The sequence below is a fragment of the Dermacentor andersoni genome, chromosome 1 (assembly GCF_023375885.2).
Source record: "Dermacentor andersoni chromosome 1, qqDerAnde1_hic_scaffold, whole genome shotgun sequence".
Classification (NCBI taxonomy): domain Eukaryota; kingdom Metazoa; phylum Arthropoda; class Arachnida; order Ixodida; family Ixodidae; genus Dermacentor; species Dermacentor andersoni.
Window position 1 is genome coordinate 125,067,422 of NC_092814.1, and position 24,362 is coordinate 125,091,783.

Sequence of the window (24,362 nt, forward strand, 5' to 3'; positions counted from 1 at the left end):
CCCTTGTACCACTACTACAAGCCAGTGACAAGCCAGGAAAAGCATCTCCTGTACAAATGGCAAGAAGCCAGCTTGCCCAAGCAAGCTGCTCAGTGAGCAGTCAGGAAAGGTTTTTTTGGCCCATTAATGGCCTACGGTGCCAATAAATAGCATCATGCTCGCACCTATTTAGCGCTGACCTGATTGCAAATTTGCTTTTGTCGACCACCTATGTGCATTTATAAAAAAATGTCATAGTGTTAAATGCGACATTGTTATAATGAGGCTCTGCTGTATACAGTAGTGTGTTAGGCTTCTAAACAACATGAAATACTGCCTGCATCTACGATGCACTTTCAAACTGCTGCCATCATCATCATCGCCCAAATGACAGTGACATAGAGCCCTCACATAGAAGCACAGCATTGCTTGTGAGGAGCACTGAGGTGCCCATTAGTGACACTTCTGTCAGAGTAATACAAATGCCTTCCGTTAATTCGACCCTGATGGGATTGACGAGACTGACCTTATTATCTGGTGCATAAACACATCGCTGATTCCTTTGGCAGTATTTGCCCTATTCTAACATGCCCCCGAATCAAGCACGCGCAGACTTTCTTGGTTTCATTATATGTATTAGGAGAATACTCCACTGAAATAAAGAATGACCTACTAAATTTTATATTTACTTTGCTATATTTGATAATTTGCTATATCAGTGTGCATTATATTGAGGCTTGACTGTATTTAAGCACCTTAAAATGACTTAGCAATAAAAATAAAATACTATTCCAATAGGCAAAATGATGTAACAGTACTTTTGCATGGAGAAGGTACTGAGCCATTAAAAAGAAAATTAAATTTCAGGCTGCCAAAACCAAACATCCCTTCTTTTCATCAACATTACTATCAATGCTATGTCCTAATACTAAAATAATCTGGAAATTTACAAACTCTACATCCTGGCCATTGATACCAATGTGATCATTACAATTTTCCTGTATTGCAGAGGACATCGCTGACACACTTGACTTTCTATTCTGTATTCACTGAAAAACTTCAAGGTCACCTCCTCTTGTATCCCTACGACACTCATGCAACCATCCCTGGTATGACATTTGAAATTAAAAGCATATACACATATAAAAAAGATAATCAATTCCCTGAAACTAATATTTTTTTAATTTTATTTATAGAATACTGTCAATCCCCCATGGGGATTTTTACAGGGGTGAGCAACAAGTCACATCAATTAACACTACTAAAACAAATCTGATCGAATCAACAGTACAAATGGAAAAATGCTGAAAAATGCCAAATGCACTCCTTGTATTCTTTAAATCGCACATATAAATTAGCAGCCTTTTAAACCAGTAATGTACTGAAATGTTAGCAAAATCCCTCCAGTGCACGAAAAAGGCCCTTTATCATTATACAAAAACTACCACCCTATATCTATTATACGTGTCCCAATAATGCAACATGTAATCTATTCAGATGTCATGAAACTTTTGCTAACTGTTCATCCAAAACAAAATTTTTCTTTTATGTGTGATGTACTACCCAACTGGCTTCATTCATACATGACAGCAGCACTAGCCTTGACATAATTGTGCCCATCGACACCTATCATAGATTTTGGAAACACTTTTGACAAAACTGCTCGCCGATACCTACTACTCTAACTTTCCCATTTAAAACTTAACCCCCCCTTGTCCAAAGTTTGGTGCAGGATTTTTTTTTGTTAACTGGCAGTACTTCGTATGGGCAAACAACCGTCAATCAAACATGACTCCAGCTGTCTCAGTCATGCGTCAAGGCACAGTTCCAGGTCCATCACTCTTTCTAGCTCATATAAAATGACCTACGAGCTAACTCATCTTATAACATTTGTTTATTTGTCAATGAACATATTATTTACAGCAGGATAAATAACAATGCCAACTTTGACAAATATCAATGTCATGTGAATCACATTGACGAATGGTAGTTAATACCCAGCAAATATTTCTCAATACTACTAAAGAAATTGCACTACTTCCCTTCAGTTACCAGCCATCTCGTTTCAAGCTAAGCTACACCCTCTACAGTTCACAGATATTATCCATATCTTCATACAAATATTTAGGCATCCACTTATCTATAGGCTCAACTGACCATTACAGAAAATTAACATTATAAATGATGCTAATCACACCCTTGCTTATTTACATCATAACTTGCGCTTCCTCCGATCCTGGGTAAAACTACTTGCTTATCTTACTCCAGTAAGGCTGAAGCTCAGGTACACCTCCACAATATGGAATCCCCGTCAGGCTACCTTTTGGACATGCTGGAATTCAGGTGATATAGAGCTGTGAGGTTATACAGCACTAGATGCGCAGACCAACCTTCCTGGTGTTGAGTGCTGCTGTAAAACTTCAAGGCTTTTCATTCTCCACAAATCAGTGATGGAAGCGGCCCTTGGTCTTTTGGAAACGTCTTAGAGACAGGAAAAATTGCAGTTTGGAGCAGAAATATATGCTTTTAGAACAGAAAGATTTGCTGTTTTGAGCAAGGAAACAATGCTTTGGAGCAATAACTTACTGCTCTGGTGTTAACAGAAAAAGACTATATATGAGTTAATACTTTCTGAAAAATTGCATTCATTATGTATTATACTAAGATGCAAGTTTCTTTCTACCACTTTCTATTCCATTTTCTTATTATTACAGAAAAAAAATGAAGATAAATGCAGATTGAGCCCAAATTCACAATTATTGCTGCATTTCAATAAAGAGTTCATTTCTCCCAAGCTGTCATGGCTTCGTTATCCCTTTTATCAGCTATTCATTTCATCTGTTAAAGCGTTTCATCTGCTTGACTCATGTCCACACATTAATATGCGCAGCGGCCCAATTCAAGGATGCTATTTTTGTTGTTATTCCCGCAGGCACAAATCATGGATGGAATAGCATCTGTGTTGTGTAGCTTGTGCATCTGTGTCTACTTCCTTGTCCCATTTTTGCTTCCTTTTTTTCCATGTCCAGGCTGCCTAGACATAATAAAATGCCCTGTATGCAAAGGTGCATCGAGCAGCTGTACCCTCACAGTTATGCGTCACCATACTATATAAGATAATTACTCCTAAGCTATGCACAGATGTAAAACACTAATAAAAAATGTGTAGATACCACTAATGGAGCATGAAGCAAGCGCAAATATCTAGCAATTTTAGTAGCGAGAAATCATGTGCCATGAATGTGCACACAGTTACAAATAAGCATCAATAAATGCAAAAAAAAAAGTGATCTTCAGCTAAATAGCCGAAGTATCGGTCCTATTGGAATATGTCTGTCGCTGATCAATTCCTTGTACCTGCTCTGATTATTCGGACTTTGCCACAGCACTGCCGCATTCTCCATGGACACTGGAAGATGCAGAAAGGGAGGGGGGATCCCAGGCCCTGCCCGACATATGCTTATATACTTCAGCGTCTACAAAATTGAATGTTTCTTTTTTATCTCCTCGAATATTCAGAGCAGGTGCCTGTCGGCGCAGGCATGGCACAATACATGCAACAAACAACAATTTGGCACCGCATTTAGCAGCACTTTCTTCACGCGCAGTTTTGTGCAATAGGTGCAGCATTTCATCAATGACAAATTCTAATCACTTGCCATTTAGCTCCAATTGGTTGCCACAAATGTGGTCATCAACCCCATTAGATTATGCGGTTTTACGTGCCAAAACTATGTTCTAATTATGAGGCAGGCCGTAGTGGGGGACTCGGGAATAATTTGTACCACCTGAGGTTCTTTAATATGCACCTAAATCTAAGTATACAGGTGTTTTTGCATTTCGCCCCTATCGAAATATGGCCGCCATAGCCAGGATCCGATCCTGTGACTTGATGCTTAGCTACCCAACATCATAGCCACTAAGCAACCAAGGCGGGTCATCAACCACATGCGCATACTCCTGCACACCTATTATTTTTCATCCAAGCAGCAAGATGCTTGAGCAATTCACTAGCCAATGCTGCATTCTCCTCTTTCCCCAACAACTTTAAAGCTTACAGCATGTTCAGTAGTAGTTGTGACAGTATGTTCATCTAATAACTATGTGCTAATGTTCTAGTTCACTTCTGATAGCTATAGTATTCAGCAATTCTGGGAAGCATTATCAAACACTGGAGTGAAGTACTTGCCCTTTGCTAATGTAATTTGGTATCTTTATGGCCTTAGAAATGAATATTAATTTCTTAATATATGTATTACCACTTGTACTTTTTTCTTATTTTTTCTTATGCCATCTAGTGGGGCTTCTTGAATTTTTATCGTTGTATTTTCTAACATTCAGGCTTTAGTTCTAACAATTTTCTGCACCTTATGTCTTTTGCATTTGCTAATTCTTGAATGCGGTTGTTTTTATATTTCCCTTTTTTCATGTGTTTTGGATATTCTGACTACAGTTAAACTTCGATATAATTAACTTCAATATAACGAAATTCTCGATATAACAAAGTGTTTAACTTTTAATAACCTCTTGTCCATAGAAGACCATGTATTTAGAACCTCAATATATAACGAAGTGTGTTTCTATGCAATTTCAATATAACAAAATTTCCCTGCTGCCATGCGGATGCAGATAGTCAAACGATCTAATTACAAGCAGCTGCTTGCAAATGCACCTCTCAAATCATGCGTCGTGCGACAAGAGTGACCACCCAAGTGGAGTCGCATCATGTCCCGTATAAATTCCAAGTGCGATAAGATCCTATCGCGCCCTGCGCACTGTGCGCTTTAGGTGCCAGTGAAAGTGCACAGTGAGACAAGGAAGATGGTGGTTTCACGAGTGACGCCTTCCCGCGCGAGCAAGGGGAAAGAGAGGGAGGAGAGCTCCCTCGCGGTAATACAATCAAGTGCGCGCAAGGGGTATGTTGGTGCGTGTCTTGGCCGTGGCTGTCTTGGCCGTGGCTGCGGGTGGCTGTAAGCACAGATGAGGGCACACACAGCCTCGCACCCTGCTTTAGAGGTTATCTGCCGCATGTGCAAAGAGTGGGCGTGCTGAGACGGCGTGGCACCGTGTAAGTTGTCTTCCCATGCGTTTAGTATTGGAGGTTGCGTAATCTCGAGTTCGGTGACCCGTTGGAGCGAGAGACAGATGAAGCATTCACTGCCCACTGCCGGCGCTTTTCCTGATAGCGTCGTCCCAGTGCAGGCGGCGCTATCAGTCGCGGGGGTGGAGTGCATGTGATAGCGTGGCTGGCTTCGCTTAATTCGTACTGCCGATGTGAAGATATCGTCGACGTACATGGCATGAAACCGTATCATTCGTTGCAGACTCCTAAATTTATCAAAATGAATTGTTTTCTCATTCACATTTGCTTTTTTCGAATGCCCGATAATTCAAAAAATTTTGCGGCCCTTTCCGTGTAAGAAAAATAGATCAGTGACTGCACTTATTTGCATAAAAGGTCGAATTTCAATATAACGAAGCAAATCGCTGATTTTATCGACTTCATTATATCGAAGTTTAACTGTATTTGTATTTACTGATTTACATGTTTATTGAGCTTTGCATTTTCTGCTTGCTGTTTTCCTTTGCATTTGCTCTTAGCGCTTATTTTGATAGCTTATTTTGATACATTCTCATCCATACTTCATGTAGAATTCCTCCAACAGCAACATCTGAGGCACTTAATTGAATAAACAAATAGTCATTAAAATTTCTATTTGCATTTCTTTAGCACAGGAAAAGTTATTACTGGAGGAAATAAAGGCCAGCATTTTATCTTTAATTCCTCACCCAAGACCCACGACACTGCAACTATGCATGTCAATGTCGCATCACAAATTTCGGGGTACTATTGTTTATATTAAGCCATTTTTGTGTGAAGAAGATTCCCAAGCTTTCCAGGTTGAGTTCTTGCTTACATACAAATACGACATATTCAATTTATATTCATAAACAATTACCTAGCCCCTAGCAAACACTGCCAAAATTCATTTTGTTAAGGCCTAATGTTGAAATGTCAGGGCAGTGTGGCCACCTGCCCTCCATTTTCACATCTTTACTGGTTTATTAAGTCTCTGCTCAAAGTAGGACTGGTCTATCAGGTATCCCAGAATTATAATAGAACAACATATATTTTGACTTAACCCTTTGAGGGTCCCTGGTGTACATGTACATAAGCACAAACGAATTTCAGATGGTCAAGGCTATACATGTCTGGCAGTGACGGCAAGTTTGAAAGAACACACTTTTTATAACGAAGCACCGCCAAGCGTCACATCGGATGTGCTGCTGCCTCCCATGAATTGCAAAAAAAAAAAAATTTTATTGTGTTGCCATCTCTCAGCTTCCACCAAATCTGGTTTTTTGCTCTACACTATGGTGGCTTACAAGTATTAACGCTTCGCCTAGTTTAATGCCATGTGCTCAAGCCTGTGCTTCAGGGGTGCTATAACGTAAAGCTATTCCAAACTTTTTTTATTCCAATTTTGCAATCAGCTCTCTGCGATCGGTCAAAAACATTTTTGGACCACTCCCACTTTGCCTGTCTCTCAGGCGACATCACAAAAACCGTGATAGCTCCTCATCTAATATGATGTGTGCACACTGATTATGCATGATTGGAACGAGCAAAAGAAAAATAGTTATTCCTCATTTCTGATTCAACGCCTATTCGCCATTAGCCCTCTGCTATTGGTCAAAAGTTTTCGGGCTGCACCCACTTCACCTGCCTGTCGTGCGACGTCACAAAACCGCAAAAACTCGCTGCGTCAAAGTGACGTGTACACATTAAAGAAGCATTAATATGCGGAATAAAACTGAATTTTTTTCTGAATAGCTGCAGGCTAGCCCGTTCCGAAAGGAATAAAAAATGGCTGCCACCCATCACTCAGGCACTGGCTACTCGCACCTGCCGGAGAACATGGGAGTTATTTGGGCATTAATAAAACATTTTGTGTGGCCGTGTAACGTTCTTGAGTACTTTCAGCCCGTTTACGACCTCGCTCTGCCAACTCTTCTTTGCTGAGGATCCATTTTAGCGGCATTCTTAACCTTCCATTGCACACCGCTGCGATTTTCAACCAGCCACCACAATCTAAGGGAAAGCGGACCAATCGCAGATGCCGGCATCACTCCCTTCAACCAGTTATCTATTTTCAGTGTGCTGGCTCGGCCCCATCGAAACAATCTCGACTTGAGCATGCTCACCTCACCTCCTGGCAGCCAATTACAAATGAAAAACCACTCAATGTAGGCAATGTTATTAATTTTGAAAGCAAAGAAAAGTGACCTCCTATGAACCAGGAGGGCATTTGATTGGGCTGTTCAGGCAATGCTGTGGGTCACCGCCCAATGCTTGCGTTGGGGGTTACACAAACTTGACGTCAGGAGATCGGAATAAAAACATATTGGAATACTTTTACATTATAGGACCCCAGATTTAGTATTATCATGCATGCTGTTTCAAATCATGGGGCACCTTAAAAATTGATTTACTATATCTAATTTGTAATAGTTAAAACTGTTACCGTGAGATGCTCATCTGCATGGTTCTCCCCCAGGCATGCAGTTATATTGTGTACAGGCAGGCACTCGCAAACACAAGATGCCACCATACACAAGCTTTTTTTTTTTTGCAAGATGTGTGACAGCTGGTGGTATCTCGTTTAACTATACAACCAGCACCTCCTCTATTTTTTTTCAATGCCAGCCAGATGCGGCCGATCCAACCGTTCACCACCCTCTCCTAACCTCCTTTTCTACACTCTCTCGTTGGCTAGCATTCGCGTCTGCTTTACAGTCGTGGGGGAGAGTACCATCTGGCTCCCTACGGAAGCCAAAGGAAGACTGGCAGACGCATGATAACCTGACAGACACAGGGACGGAGCGTCTACCGCTACTCCAGCGGAACAGCAGTGCCGCGAGTTCTGACACACAAGTGACACAAGCAGTCATACCATCTGGATAGCGTCGCATCCCGCCAACTCACTGAACTAAGGCACACCAACGGCTCCCCTTGGGAAGCGAGCAATTGCACTGGCATTGAAAAAATAGGGCAGGCGTTGGATACAACAAACAATTACTGCAAGTAGCTCATTCGCTTAGTACTTCTGACAGCCACAGAACTGCCGAGTTTGCTTGTGGGTGCACACATGGCATGCCTCAATTTTGCTATGGCCGCATCAGCTGGTTCTTTCAAAGATATTTGAAAGATAAAATTAGGTTTGTGAATTTTACTATATTTGCACAGAAGTAATTATGGTGTATCTATATATTGAAAAATAAACCAGATATTGTAACACAACAAATTTTATGGCACTTTAATGTCAACTAAAACATTTTTGTAACCTTTTCTTTTTTTTAAAGTAAGTCATTCCGAGGACCTGAAACCTGCAACAAAAATATTGGCCCTGGAGGGACGCATTTCGCAAAAAAATATATTCAGCCCTTAAAGGGTTAATATTTATTTATGTGTATACTACAGTTCACTTTCCCGATGAATTTAACAGGATAAACATACTGTTTCATAGAACTATGACTGATTGCCAACGCTCATTGGGGGAGTTTACTGATACCTTTCATCCTGGTCAAACTCTTGTGGCCCATGCAATGAACTTAAGCTGCTGCACTACTTTAAAATAATTCCCTGCTGGGCTAGTCATTGTTTCATTCTTCACAGAGACAGCAGCATGAGAAGACATCCATGAAGAAAGGTCAGATAACAGGATAATGCCCATCCTGTAATCGTCCACAATTTTTTTTGCAATGGACTTTCACAGTTGTGTATTTTGAATATCTATACTCTCACTGCTTCATGAAAAATAATGTTATCTATCATGCACAAGATCCTACTGGTCCGATTTTTTTTATGTGTCCCAAAATAGTGCTTCTGTAATTGAGGTTTCGTTATCACCAAAACAGGTTTTAGCAGAAGCTTCCACTATGCAGTAGCAATAAAGGAGAGGAGAGAGAGAGAGAGAGAGAGAGAGAGAGAGAGAGAGAGAGAGAGAGAGAGAGAGAGACAACTGAAGATGAACAAAGCTAGAGGGAGAAAGAAAAATCACCTGTAAATCTCTGCTTTGGTTGAGGCACAATGGTGCTAAGGTTGTGTGTCTTCACACAAAGTTGGAGCATGAGGAACATACATGCTGACATAACAACACTCTGGACCAACAGTGGAAGCTCGAAAGGACGTCCAAACCTGTAAAATGGGTGTAAAATGCACATAATGTTGAATGTTACAGGTAACAAAAGCACTGAAGTTAAGATGACCAAATATTTTCTTTTCTCAAAAATAAGCAAAAGCACTGTAAGAAAAAAAAATGAAAATGGCAGCAAAAACTTAATTCTATGTTCTACTATCACAGGGCACAGCTAGAGAGATGTCAATTCCTAGGCTGATTTTCACAGCTCCCTCGCTTCCCACCAAATAGCCAAAAGAAGTGCTGATGGGAAGGGATCCTTAAAGGAAGCTTCATGCTCCCTTCTCATTAGCATTGAAGACATAGTGTACCCCTTCGAGCATGAATTTGGCATATACAGCCACGCATCAATGTAATAAAGTCACACTTGCAGCAAAAAATATTGTCAGGAATTTTAGTGCTCTAAGTCTCTCTATTTCAAAAGCAAAATTACTTTACAGGTTCCCACAAGAAACTCAACCAATAATTGCAGGATCAAAAACATTGGCCTATGCAGTTGGACATCACGATGAGAGTAAAACTTTCACACAGACTATGCCTACTGCTAGCAGCCACCATCACATGGACACTGTGTACATGTGTTTTTAACATTGCCCACCCACACAAGGCTGCCATTTTGCTTGCTTACAATATTGTAGCAAGTCACGAGGTGAAGACCAACACATTGTCATCTGCTATATTTGTTCATGATAATAACATGGCACGATGACATGGATACCTCCCTATTTCTCTCCTGCTTCTTATTTTTGCCCTATAACTAAAACTGCATCCACTCTTCATGCCTCGGCAGCATGCGGAGGTAGGGAAGCCTTGTCTGGGAGCGCAGAGCAGCGAGGGCACATGCACATAGTGGAAGAAATTCCTTTCACCCTTGTGACCAAGGCCAGACATGGCCAGTTCCTACAGCAATAGTGTTGCCATGAGAAGTGAGCAAGATCAATGCTAAGAGCATAGTTTGTTCGGTTTAGTTACTGTTCCTGCTGGGTGCTTACCTACATTCTTCCCCTCTCATTTTTCTGGGAACATGGTCTACCCTACTCTAGCAAGAATGGCACATGCTGCCTGGACTGAGCATAGATAATGATGCTTTCATGTGGCTGCATTTGATGCTGGAATTCAGCAGAACTGACAGCAAATGTCTATATCAGAGCACTGCTCTAGTTGTTAAAGAGGGGCAACTGGACCTCTATAGTACACAGTGGCCAGCACTATTTCCTACAACAGAATGCAAGCAGCCTTTGCTTGCACGCTGCACAGCATCAGCAAAGACTGAGTAGAGTTTTATCCTGCGCAAGTAAAAAACATTTTCTATACTGTTTGCTTTTTTAACTCTTTGAGATCATTCCAGATAAACTTTAATCTTCAGTGAGGTACTTTCATCTCTGCAGCAGGTGACTGCACTGCATGCTCATTAAATATTTCCTGGACACTGCAATGCATAGCAACTAAGGCATTATTCTGCATGTTCGAGACTAGTTTACATTTTTCTTCGATTTGTCACCTGTCATGCCTGCGCATGTGCTGCTTGTGTTATCATCCTTCCATTTTTTTGTATGTACTCACTGTTATATTGCCTACATAAACTACAATATAAACAAGGTCAACGCACACATGAAAATGCAGACTTGAAGTCAACAGCGGGCGAGCAAGGTAACCCTCAGCCTGGAGACAACATTTTGACAAGGGGACTTGTCATTGACAGAGCTACGAAAACAAGTAGGATGTGATGAAGGCCCTGACAAAGACAAGTCCCCTTGTCGATATGTTGGCTCCAGATACATTCTTTATTCAACCACTGGCAATCACTTCAAATTGCAATGCGTAAATTATTAAGAAAAATTTGCACGATGACTTAGCTATTATCATGAGCCTTTTTATGCCTAATTCCATGTGCTTATACATCTCGTAAGACATTTGATTCAATCTTGTACAGGCTGCACATACTCATTATAGATGATAATAACAAACACTGGAAAGGGGGAGTAAAAGGATGGATGTATTGAGGCACTCCACCGGGTGCTGTGCGCTCTAGTGGCGCCGGTTTCGTGCGTATGCCTGCTGTACCTGCGTATCATTAAATTTCTTTGCTTTATTATTCACATGCCAGGGAAGTTCACCTCATCATCCTCCTGACAAATTTGAAACATGTAAGCAATGTGTCACCTGCCAACCACTACTTGGGAGGCAGAGAACAAAACACCCTACACTGAACTGATTCACAAACCGGTTTGGTGTTACAAACCGGTTTACAAACCATTACTCTTTATTTCTGCGAACCAGAACAAAATTGGAGAACACTGAACCTGAGCCAAATCTATAGTTTCTTTTTTTTCTTTTCTTCAGCACCTCATTAGTACTTGGTCGCTTGCACTTTGCTCACCATGCTGCCAGTGAAGCTATTGAGGAAGACTCGCAACCACGTTCAAAAACGGGCACAAACTCCAAGCTCTTCCTTGACTCCACAAAGTGAAGAGCCCAGTGCTGTTCCTCAATTGAAGAAGACATTGTGCTTCAATAATATTTCTTGGCGATTTTTATAATGGGTATTTGCTTAAGAAACCCCCCTTCACTCCAGTGAACTTGCTTAGATGCTGGGAGCACCTCTCATTACAACCTTTTCCCTCAAGAATCACAGTGGAGGGTCATTGAAGTGCAATAACCACTTGGTCGAGTGACAGCACTGCCCTCCACTTTCTTGAGTGCAGTGTCGAGTAAGGGAACATTCTACAGTAAAAGAATCCATGTTCATACGGGGCAACTACCATTTACACTTGCAACAAGACTAACATGTCTATGTTTTGCAGACATGGTTTGCAAAAGCCAATGCCACTTGCTTGTACGTTAATTTTTTTTTTTTTTTTTTTTTTGACAGACACAACAATGTTTATTGTATAGACTCGTGTAGGGGCCGCACTTTTTGTCATAATTTTGGTGAGGTGTGGCCCTTAAACGGGACCGAACCTTTTCGGCAAAATGGTGGCGGCACAGCCTTGACTTGTGTGTGCCCCGGCTCCCTGGATTTACCACTGCATCAGAGGTCATTGCACAGCTCTCGCCATTTAGTAATGACGTGCAGAAGCACGCAGCAAGTGAAAATTTGTTGATGCGTGTGTGCAGCATCGGGGTACCAAACACAATTGCTTCTCCATTGAAATATTTTTTTACAAATTTTGGACTGGAACACATATCTTGGAGTATCTTCAAGAATGAAAAATAAGGGGAAAGAGGAGCTTAGGCTTGTCTAATGTCTTAACTATTGTGCAAGAACAAAAAAAAATTTTTTTTTGATAGACTGCTTATTTTTCCAGTAGTCTGAAAAAAAAAGTAAAAAAGACAATCAAACACAGCTGACAAGGAATGGTAGGTAAACAGTTAGCGAAAGCATATAGCTACATTGATAGATATAAAAAAAAATTTAGTGCTCAGATGGCTTGCAGAGAGACATACCCTGTGCCAACAACAGAACTCAGACTTTGTGATGGTGACATTTTTTTAGAGCAATGCATTATAGCTAGCTGACATTCAAAACATAGAAAATGTCTGAACAAGACATGCTCAACTGGAACAATGCTCACCAAAAGAGTATCCTTAACGTGTTGGCCACCAGCAACGCCAAACAGACCCACGTTGAAAAGCCATCTGCATTTCTGGTCTTCTTGATCTCTCGGTATTGTGGAATGTAAGGAACAACTCCACCAAAAATTATGGCTGCCGATGCACCCCATGAGAGCCATTGGCTGATTGAAGCCATGAACACAGTCTCATTCAGAGACTGCACGGCCCCAAACAGGCCAGCAAAGGTTACACTTGTCATGTTTTTCTGGCTTGAAGCTTGGCCTGCAAGAGCAGCTGAAAGTCAGCAACAGCCTCAGTAAATACCCCATCTTTCTGTGCTTCACCGTGACATATAAAATGCAACCATAAATTCTCAAAACATACTTTGGACACAAAAACAAACCTCTTTTGCATGTGTGTTCAGGTGCAGTATGTGATAAGCAAAACCTAATGAACATATAAATAATAATTGCTAACAACTACAAAAATCTATGGTGCATATGAACTTCAAGGGTCCCAGAGAACTGGAAGAATGCAAACATTATACTAATCCACAAAAAGGGAGACACTAAAGAATTGAAAAATTATAGGCCCATTAGCTTACTCCAGTATTATATAAAATATTCATCAAGATAATTTCCAATAGAATAAGGGCAACACTGGACTTTAGTCAACCAAGGGAACAGGCTGGCTTCAGGAAGGGATACTCTGCAATGGATCACATCCATGTCATCAATCAGGTAACCGAGAAATCTGCAGAGTACAATCAACCTCTCTATATGGCTTTCATAGATTACGAAAAGGCATTTGATTCAGTAGAGATACCAGCAGTCATAGAGGCCTTACATAATCAAGGAGTACAGGCCGCTTACGTCAATATCTTCGAAAATATCTACAGAGATTCCATAGCTACCTTAATTCTCCACAAGAAAAGTAGGAACATAGCTAAAGAAAGGGGTCAAACAAGGAGACACAATCTTTCCAATGCTATTCACTGTGTGCTTGGAAGAAGTATTCAAGCTATTAAAAATGGGAAGGCTTAGGAGTAAGGATCAACGGCGAATATCTCAGCAACCTTCAGTTTGCAGATGACATTGTCCTGTTCAGCAACAATGCAGATGAGTTACAACAAATGATTGAGGACCTTAACAGAGAGAGTGTAAGAGTGAGGTTGAAGATTAATATGCAGAAGACAAAAATAACGATGAACAGCCTGGCAAGGGAACAAGGATGACAAGGATCGCCAGTTAGCCTCTAGAGTCTATGAAGGAGTATGTTTACCTAGGTCAATTACTCACAGTGAACCCTGATCATGAAAAGGAAATTCACAGAAGAATAAAAAGGGGTTGGAGCGCATACAGCAGACATTGTCAGCTCCTGACTGGAAGCTTACCATTACCATTGAAAAGGAAGGTGTACAATCAGTGCATTTTACCGGTGCTGACATATGGGGCAGAAACTTCGAGACTGACAAAGAAGCTTAAGAACAAGTTAAGGACCGTGTAAAGAGCAATGGAACGAAGAATGCTAGGCCTAACATTAAGAGACAGAAAGAGAGCCATTTGGATCAGAGGGCAAACGGGTATAGCAGATATCCTAATTGGCATTAAGAGAAAAAAATGGAGCTGGGCAGGTCATGTAATGCGTAGGTTAGATAACCAGTGTACCATTAGGGTTACAGAATGGGTGCCAAGAGAAGGGAAGCGCAGTCAAGCACCGAGGACAGCAGAAGACTAGGTGGGGCAATGAAATTAGGAAATTTGCGGGCACTAGTTGGAATCGGTTGGCGCAGGACAGGGGTAATTGGCAATCGCAAGGAGAGGCCTTCGTCCTGCAGTGGACATAAAATATGCTGATGATGATGATCCATTTCCTTCACTCTCATTTTCCTAGACCTCTTAAATATTTCAGCAGAAATGTACACTATGAAAATATAAGATGCCATTATGACACAAGTGATTTCTAGGACACACTTTTCTGTTTCAGCATATTTAAACAATTCTTTTATGTAATGGCGGGTCATTATATGACCAGCTAATAACTTGAAAGTATGGTGTTAGCAAAACAACATAATGGTGTCATATACTGTCATGGTAAGTACAAGCAAGGCAAACTGCTCAAAGCCTGGACATGCATCTAATATTTTCCTCCACAATTGTCATGATCTTCTCTGTCACTTGCAGCAATGCTAAATATATAGAAGCCAAAACAGAAAGGGCTCCGACTAAACATATGAGCTATATATGGCAAAATTAAACAAAGTGACAAGGATTCACACTACACAACCATTTATGGTGCACATAGTAAAATGTACAGAGGATTGCATACACTATGCTCAATTTGTTACAAGGTTTATCATAACTGTTGTGATTGCCCACACCTAGCTTAGTCAAGTATCGCGTACTGCAGACCAGAAAGTCATCACATAAGTTACATGCACATCTGCTCCAGCCTGCAATGCCCCAACAGGTGATGAGCACAGGAGATATTCTGCAAGAGTCCACCTAGTAGACACGTCCATTTCGTCTGCTGTTGATGTTCTGATTGACTGGGCTGGGCTGCGCATCTGCAGCAGTGAGGTGCCACAGCCAAACAACACTTCAGCAACAGATGAAATGGACATGTCCACCATGTGGACTCTTACAGAATACCTCCCCTGGTCTAACAGATCTACCGCTTGAGTTTTTCACCTGCACCTAGGAGTGAGCAAATAGTAATTATCCCTCTTACAATGACGTCATCAAATTGAATAACTTTATAAACGTTCTTACGACAATGTACAGATTGAATCATAGTCATGGTCAAGCAGATACTTGGGACTACACCTGCGACATCTAGTGGCTGCTACATGGTTCGAGATCAGTTTAGAAAGAGTGCTAAGCTTGCATGCATGCATACATACACACACACACACACATACACACACATACCTACCTACACACATACATACATATATACATACATCTTTATTTCAGCAGCTCACAACTTATTACACATATCGTGCCCGCATAAGCGCAAGTCGCTTGTGGGCGGGTCACGGCAGACATGAGGTGCTAGCTCGCTGCTAGCAAAAGAAGTACGACGTATATGCTACGTATCGCAACAGCTTGACGAGAACACTGAACAGGAATATTTTACTGTGTTAGTAGCGTGAGAAAAAAAAAACTAATTTGAAAAAATAAAATTTCCCGCTATTTCTTTGGGAAAAGGTAAAGAAATACATATATAAAAAAGATCACAATCTTTTTCTTTACAAGACAATAGTGCAAATAATGATAGGAACTATTTAAAAAAACACAAGCACACAATACCTGTCAAGTATTTTGAGGATGAAGTAACCATGCTTTAATTTGTTGTTTGGCTTCTTTTTGGGAATGCTGTTGAATTATTTCTTTAGGCAACTGGTTAAAATAAAGAGGAACGTAATATTCTCGACACTTTTTACCATAGTTCGTATATATACGCGGTAACTGATAAAGGTATTTTTTTCTTTGCGTTTTAGGTTTACTCTGTATTATATTGTGGCAATTCGAGAAAATATTACGAAGAAGTATCACTTGTACAAACAGATCCAAAAAGGACTCAACACCTGCAATATTACTTCTTACATCATTGTCTGAACAATTATAAGCGGTACCATACAGTATGCTCGCAACTATCCTATGCAATAGCTTATCCACTCGATCTACTTTCATTTGTGAGCAGGAACCAAAAACTGAAATACCATATCTGAGCACAGAATGGCCTAGAGCCTTAAAAACTAACCTTCGCAACTTAACAGGCGTGTTAAATCTAAGCGTGTATAACTGCATGTGCATGCAGTTATAACTGCATGTGCAACCTTACTGAAGCACGTGTCATCATGTTATCTTTTCGTGAATAGAACTAGGAAGAGAATCATTACTGAGCCATTTCAACTGCTCGCCAGCAACAAAGTTTAACCTATACAGCATCAGTGAACTGATATTTCTTTTATTTTATTTGGCTGTAAGCAGTTATAACCTTTTCTGCACAAATGAGTATTCACTGACCTGCCTGATCCCATAATCAGAACTTTCTGCAGGAATGAAGCACACTTCTTTAGTGCTGCAGGGCTTTTGCACTTGCATCAGATTGTGTTCTCAGCATTGCCAACATGTTTGAAGCCAGTAGCAAACAATATGACAACAGTGTCCTGTGCATTGCTGCTTCAAGCCAAAGTGGCAGCTTCTACCAAGTAAGAGTTTTGGGGAACACATGCAGTAGTTACTTTAATTTTAATCTGCTAAAGACGAACTCTCTTGTTTTCGCTTTGTTTTTTAGGCCCTACTACACCAACGCGAGACATATGGAAGGTATTCGGAACTTTCAATGCCAGCTATTCAACTGAAAGACCAAACAGGAAAATGCTCAACATGTTGTCAAACAGTTATGAATATTTGCACACGTCTATACTTGCAATATTTTGCCCATTTTGTTACGCTGCAAGCACTGTGTGAGGCACTCATGCAGTAACACATAATATGAGAACAGGCTACACAAATGATCAACAGCACTTCATTTTTGTTTGAAATATTAATATTTATCAGCCTCCAACATGATCGTTATCACTGATGTGGACGTAGGCTACAAGTTCCTAAGTGGCCAGGTCAGTCTGTTTATACACTGAGAGTATACATTAAATACTAGAGAGCCAACGAAACAAAAATGCAATCTGCAAGTCACAAGATCACAGGCATCCTCGAGAACATTTATTGCAAGTCACGTAAATAGCCTCACCTAACACATGCGACGTTCATCTTAAACGTCATATGTCAGGCAGACCTTTGCAAGCTAGCTGCAGGCATCCAAGCGTGCGCTTAGGGTTTACCGTTATTGATAACACAGTCCAGTGCTTCACGCACTGTATTTGCGTTTGACCTGAACGAAATAGCAAACGCTGTCTTAAGAAAATGTGGCAGTGTCGCCCATAAGATGACTAAGCTCTATATGGTACGTGCCTCAGAGCTATAGCAGACGGCGGGGCCAAGCACAACTTGTGAAACAAACCCCCGTACTACCGATCATATAACGAGTTTGGATCGATAACTTTTGTTTTACAGAAAAAAGGCACGACGTAAGCACAAAAAAATCCGAACTGTACCATGACTTGATTACACATGGAAAATTTCCCGTTATACGAACGAGAGTTTCCTTTTACAATTCATGAGCTATTAAAACAGTTATATGCGGTCAACAAGAGTGCGTATGCTTGTGCATGCGCTCTACCAGAGCGTCTGATTATTGGTCTGAAACCATGCTTCGCGTTTCAATAACTTCCAACAGCTGTTAGAATGGTTATAAACACGACCGACACGTCGGACGGGACTGATACGGGCACACAGAGGCAACTGCTGCGTGTGAAGGCAATAAAACCTATGGCTACGTAACGTCGTTCGATATGGTGCACACATGTCCTACTTACATTTGACAATTGACTCCACTGCACTGATGTCATTGCTGACTAGGCGGGCAATACAGAGTTCCCGTCACTCCGATTCACTTTTCGCCGCGCTTCCGTCTTTCGCTTCGGAAATGGACGAAAGAACGTTTGTACTGCTTCATGTACTGTTTCGACGGTTAATATGAACGTCTGCTAATTTTCACGTCGTGGCCGTCGTGGCCAGATGACCTGGCGTGGCATGGCCTGGTTTGGCTTAGACGTGTCATGGAAAGAGCTAGCGAACAAAATTAATCCGGAGCCCTCCGTTACGCCGTCCCTCATAGCTCACTGTATAGCGATCACGATCTCCTCCATCCGGCACACATAGGTTTGTGAGGCCATAAAGAAGGTTATACTGCGGCTAGTGCCCGCTAGTGATTTCTAGTTCACTGTACTAAAGTGGCAAAGTGCAGATTTCCGAAACCAAAACCGCGCGTCCAGCCAACAGCAGAGCCGCAAGCGCGCAAGCTCGCATGCGCTGAGAGATCACGTGATATGGATGGTTTATAGCCATCCCTGCCATCCGTGTTTGTAGCAAGCTATGGTTGTAGTACCTCAGGTAGTAGCTCTCTGTAGGCGCCGTGGTTGCAGGTGTTGTATGCCTGTGTCTACCTACCTGGGGTCCTGTGGAGGAGCGTGGAGCCCGTGGCTGTCATCCTGGCTCCTTGGCTTGCTTCTATCTGCCTCGATCCGCTTGCTACGTTGCAGTCTATCCAACGATAGTGCAGGGAAAGTTGATTGGGCGTAGTGTAAGAGGCCAGCGAAAGACGAGCGAAGAGTCTGGCAGCGACGTTGCTGTGTAGCCCTTTCGTCAAGCTTGCAGTTCAAGCTCTTTGCAGATGAAGATATGCCTTTAGTACCGCACGTCGCTTCTATAGATGGAGTCTGCCGACGGAAATATGATGCAGCCTCTGACTTTGATGTTGCCCTGCCCACATCAAACACCGGAAGTTTTAATTGTCAGTCACCGAGACATAAAAGCGCGGCAATACGTTGATACTTCTATGAAGCAACATGATTGTCAGATCATTGCATTGAAGCTGCGCTGAAACAACATGATTGACACATCAGGTAAATAAGCTCGACAGGATCACGAACTCATCGTCGCTATTCATATTCGTACTCCGTTATCCCTGCATTTCAGGGGACACATCTTATGTTACAGGAGTTATGCTATGCGCTTATGTTAGTACAGGTATTCAGTGATTTGATAGCGATTATGCTATACCTCTGCAGTAACCTTCTAGTAGGGCCTGTCTAGCGACACGAAGAAAAAGTCAAGGTGTATTAGTAATACTTCTGTCGTTGATTTAGCTTAAAGTGCACTGCAGCTTCCCATCAAATATTTCTCTAGATTGATAAGATGATTATCTCATCCATCACTTAGAGCTGCTATTGCCATGTTGACTCAATGCAGATATGACGTTTATTCTGTACTGCGCACGTGCATGATGCATTAATGTAGTTATGTCAAGGTAGAAGATTCTGTTGACCAATTTGCTATAACTGGCTTTGTAGATTTTGTATACATCGCTTTTCATTACTTGCATTTCCGTGCGTATGTATTCGATACGTGCTTTCATTCTAAAAGAAATAAACCCAATGGCAAGTAAGCGCTGTCCTCTTCTGTTTCATTGTCATAGTTTCATTGTCTGTCTTATTGTAATACCTTACCACCTAGCCCAAGTGCGCATGCTGCTTGACATTGTTGTCACATGAAAGATTTGCTGAAAAGCTTTACAAACTGAACTATACTCACATTTCAAGGCAGCAGATTCTGTTTACTTTTTGTGCAATCTGTGTGCTGCAAGTGTGTAGTACACATAAACAGGACATATAGGAATGCCTTGCTGCATGAAATGACTAGTGTAGCATTGTTTTTAACTGGATGATTATGCTTGCAGGAGCAGGACTTGTCACCATGCCATTGACATCAGGAGACTCTGGTGATGTCCACATATGTGGCAAGTGCCATGCCAGCTTCTCAAACATTGAGAGCTTTCTGGCACATAGGCAACAGGAAAAAGTGTCCCAAAATGCCGAACCTGTGCTTCCTCAGACCTACCATCACACCTCATCAAGCAATGTGACAAAAAACTTGGGCCAGTTCCACTCTAACCTGGTAAAAGTGCATTGCAGTTCTTTGGTGCATTATTGAGCAATTCCCATATATCTCTGCCATCTATTGTTGCACAAGAGCAAAGACTGAAGGAGTTGGATGTGCACGAGTGTGTTTGATGTGATGCTGGTTATGACCTGCTTATTTCCACTAGCCATGCTATTGATAGTTCAGAGCAGTTGCCATACTGGTGGCATGTTACATCCGCATTCATCTTGCTTGTTTCCGGCTTGACTAGAAATTTCAACATTCCAAGGGAAACTTTACATGTGAGTTCATACAGGTGTTGAGCAGAAAAAAGAAATTACATCTGTATATATTCAGCTCACGTAATAGCATCTTAAGCAGCATTTCTGTTGTCATGCACAGCCAGATACAGCTATTGCAATGGTGTCTGCATATAAGTTGCCACTGAAGGTGGATGAGTACTTGACATTCTGCTGTGATCCATTTATTTGTTGTAAACCAGTTCTGCAGAAGTTTGCAAGATGGCTGAAGGTTCATGAAAGGAAAAATTCTTATCCACCCAACTGTATGTAGCATGAAGCTACAACGGAAACCCGTATGGTTTTCTCAGAAATAAAGCTTCGCAGCTCAAGAAAAATTTGCCCTGGTCTGTGGTTCGAACCAGGGGCTAACGCCTTCTTGGGGCAGTCTCTCTGCCATCTGAGCAAACCAGGAGGCTAGCAGATCACAGAGCGAGGCTCAATTAACAACTTGAAGTGCAGGGACACATTTTATTTGTTCCCCGAAGGAAATTGACAACTGATTTATTAAGATTCCCTTTCTTGCCATATAATACAAAGCTAATTCATAGTACCTAAACCCATGTTTACATTGGAAAGGGTCAAAAAATTTTAAACAGACTTTTTCTGTCTGTGAACTCTCATACTGTTTGTGGATATTGACAACACTAGTGACCAAAAGCAGTAACGGTAACACACTGCAGAAACTGAGAAGGTGGGAATGAATGGTGCTTTGGCACACAAAGAAAATAATTGTCAAACTACAGTTGCAGCCTCTACAAAAGCCTGCAGCATGTAACAGGCTGCTACAGTGTCACTTCTCATTTTGTGTAACTTTCTGTGCTGATTTCGAAATATTGTCATTAAAGAAGCAACATGCTTATTAGTTTCAAGCATTTCATCTGCATCGTAATTTCAGTGTGTGGTCAAATGATATATCATTCCCTTTAAGGGGATGGATGCTACTGTAGATTTTCACATGTTATGAAAGTAATGGTTTCCATATTGTTTCTTTACTGCTGCGATGGGAAAAGTTTTAAGCTAAAATGTACAGCCACTGATCTCCACACCGGGTAAAAAACGAGCAGGTTGAAATGAAGAGCTGTTCCCGGTGTCATAAACTTGAATACAATTCTGATCTTTTTGCTAAGAGACATAGCCCGCAACCTCACGAGAAAGAATGTTACTGTTTTGGCATTACAATGGCCCATCTGTGAGCTATCCAAATAAGCCTAAAGGTCTGCATTGATTTGAGTAGAGCATGCAGAGGTGACCTTGCCAATTGTTCATGCTGTTGTTCACACACAGCACAAGGGTACCAGAAGTTCCTGGCAGATAGCGCAGCATTAGGGTGAAGGAGGCAGTGGGGGCATGGGTAGAAAGCAAGATCGCATGTCAGAGAGGAATGTAGTGTGTGACAATAGTTGCCCTTCCTGTCCTAGTGCCTGCCATCTCCTTACCAACTGTTGATGGTGCAGTACGATCGTATGAAGCCAACAGAAAAGCGTGTGGAAAATCAACGCTTTTTTTAAATTGAACTGTTGAGCTAATTAAAGAGAATGACTAAAATGGTGATAATCTTGTTATTCTTAATACAAGAAAAGGGGAACCAAAATGGAAGAAAGGAAATTTAGATTTGCACTTGTTTTGAGGTGTGAAGCAAGCTTCCACTGTGAGAAAATGACTCATCTAAAATTGGTGCTTGTAGCTAATAAAATGCACAGTCTACATCATTAAGGTCACGTTGTTCGCATGATTATGACAGAGAATAAAAGGTGGTATACCCACTGGAAATTGTTGCCGGTATCCTGCTTTACCCAAGCAGTAAATTTCTAAGGAAGTGCATATCAGCAACCAAGGCATAGTTCAGCTTCTGAACTATCAGTTGCTACCAGTGTGGTATTTGTTGCCATTCAGATTCACATTTTGCCCTTGAAAGGCCTGCAGTAATTAGATTCAGACGAGAAATGTTTGTTAGATGATCTGGTCTTGAAGAGAGTGCAATTTTTCTTCCTGTTTATCTTCATTTCATGGGCCTAAGATAAGCATTTGACTAAAATGAATCGACAAACCATGAACTAAAACTTCACCTATGATAATTTGGGTCTGTGTGGCATTCAGGCAAACCCGTTAAATGGCCAGGCTTCTGAAAGTGCTGTTTCATTACCATAGTTCAGTAATTGAAACACTGGTGGAAAAAGACTGTAAAATGCACAATTATATGAAGTCAACAACAATAAAGCTAAGGAAAGTAATGGGGAAATAAACATTTACCTTTTAGAAACTGTAAAGTTAATTACAGGTGAGTGCTATATTCACAATGGTCTTCATATTTTTATTGAAATAATAGAGGAATGAAAGTGGAAGACAATTATTAGATCGTAATTACGAAGATATGAGCATACCCTTTAAAATGGGGTTGTGGTACATCTGCTTCTTTTCATTTAAAATAGTATAATGTTTGCATCATTGTGTGTTCTCCTTTCCTTTGCACCATCAATCTCCCAGCCATCTGTTACTAGTCTGCAGCACAGCTCCATTTACATTTCCCCTGCTATCCTTCAAATCAAAGGCCGCGGGCAGGGCAACTACATATGGATTTATTGCTGGATGGATATTGTGATATTCAAATGAAGCATGCTCAAATGTTTCCGTCTGTACTTTTTCCCCGTACTCTGCTTGAATCATTGTCCTTGGAATATTTTTGCCCCTGACTTCGCATTCTTGGTTACCCTGATCTGGCTTCAAACAGTTGGGCACTGCCCTTTGAATTATCATATAATATCTCTTTTCTTATTCACTCTTTGCTTTTTGATACAGTTTCATAACTGGCTTCCCCTTCATAATCCGTATTCAGTATATTGCCCCTGCATTTCTTACTGTTTCTTAAACATAGTCTTCTTGGTTCCTGCCTACAACATTTCAGTACTACTTAGTGGTTGTTTTTTTCTTCCACTGAGAATCAACATTCTTTCTGCACTTTTTCTAATTTGCTTCTATCACTTGTGTATAGAGGGTCCCAGTACAGTCGCCTGACCTTGGGGCCATCTGCATATTCTAGTCATGTAGTAATGTTTTCATAAACTCAAATAAACTTGAAGCAGACTTTGGCCACCATGTATTTTTGCCATATTTTTCAGTCATTCCTCGAAACAGCTATTGCTCTGAGCTGCGGAACTTTGGTGGATGCTCATCCCATGTCGCCTTGTATTGCTTCACTTGTGATTTTTTCATGTCACCCAATGCTAAGCTCCCTATGCCCTTCGATTTATCTTGAGACCTGACTGCACTTCAGATTTTAAGCTTAGAGTAGAGTTACCAAATGTAAGCCTGAGAACCATTACCACTTTATGCACACCTCATACTATATACTTCATACTCGTTATACCCCCATAGCATTGTGTTTCATTATGGCTGCATTTCTTTTGCCTTTTAATATGATTACATGCTCATGTTTTTCCATGTATCTGTTTCCTTCTTTAAACAATACTCATAAGCATAGATCGGCAAGCTCACCTACGAGTCGACTCACTCAGACTCGGACTGACCTGTGAGTCTGAGTGAGCCCAGCTGAGTAGAATTTTGGTGAGAGTGGCCCTAAGGCTGAGTGTGGCCCTAAGCAGAAAATATAGTTTAATCTTTCCATCCCCTTTTCCCTTCCCCAAGTGCAGGGTAGCCAACCGGGCTCAGTCCTGGTTAGCCTCGCTGCCCTTCATTTATCCTTTTCCTCTCTCTCTTTCTTGGGAGTGAGTTTGAGTGACTTCCGTTTATTTTGCTGACCTAAAAGAAGGAACATTGCTAAA

At 41.2% G+C, this 24,362-nt stretch overlaps 2 protein-coding genes across 4 annotated transcripts in view; one reads left to right on the forward strand and one right to left on the reverse strand.

The window, feature by feature from the left end:
• Positions 1-18,333, reverse strand: part of LOC126545830 (solute carrier family 66 member 2) — a 63,612-nt gene extending 45,279 nt beyond the window's left edge. For 2 of the 3 annotated variants that reach the window (XM_072287005.1, XM_072286998.1), the window contains exons 1-3: positions 18,178-18,333; positions 12,755-13,028; positions 9,042-9,178 (exon numbers count right to left, since the gene is read on the reverse strand). In XM_072287005.1, coding sequence (XP_072143106.1) covers positions 9,042-9,178; positions 12,755-12,993 — 376 coding nt within the window. In that variant the 5' untranslated portion in view covers positions 12,994-13,028; positions 18,178-18,333. The remainder of the gene's footprint in view (positions 1-9,041; positions 9,179-12,754; positions 13,029-18,177) is intronic. The other variant, XM_072287001.1, reaches the window with a different exon arrangement.
• A 392-nt stretch (positions 18,334-18,725) lies between these two features.
• Positions 18,726-24,362, forward strand: part of LOC126545828 (uncharacterized) — a 54,074-nt gene continuing 48,437 nt past the window's right edge. Inside the window, exons 1-2 of the mRNA XM_050193831.3 lie at positions 18,726-19,266; positions 20,100-20,317. Of these exons, the coding sequence (XP_050049788.2) occupies positions 19,251-19,266; positions 20,100-20,317 (234 nt within the window). The 5' untranslated portion in view covers positions 18,726-19,250. The remainder of the gene's footprint in view (positions 19,267-20,099; positions 20,318-24,362) is intronic.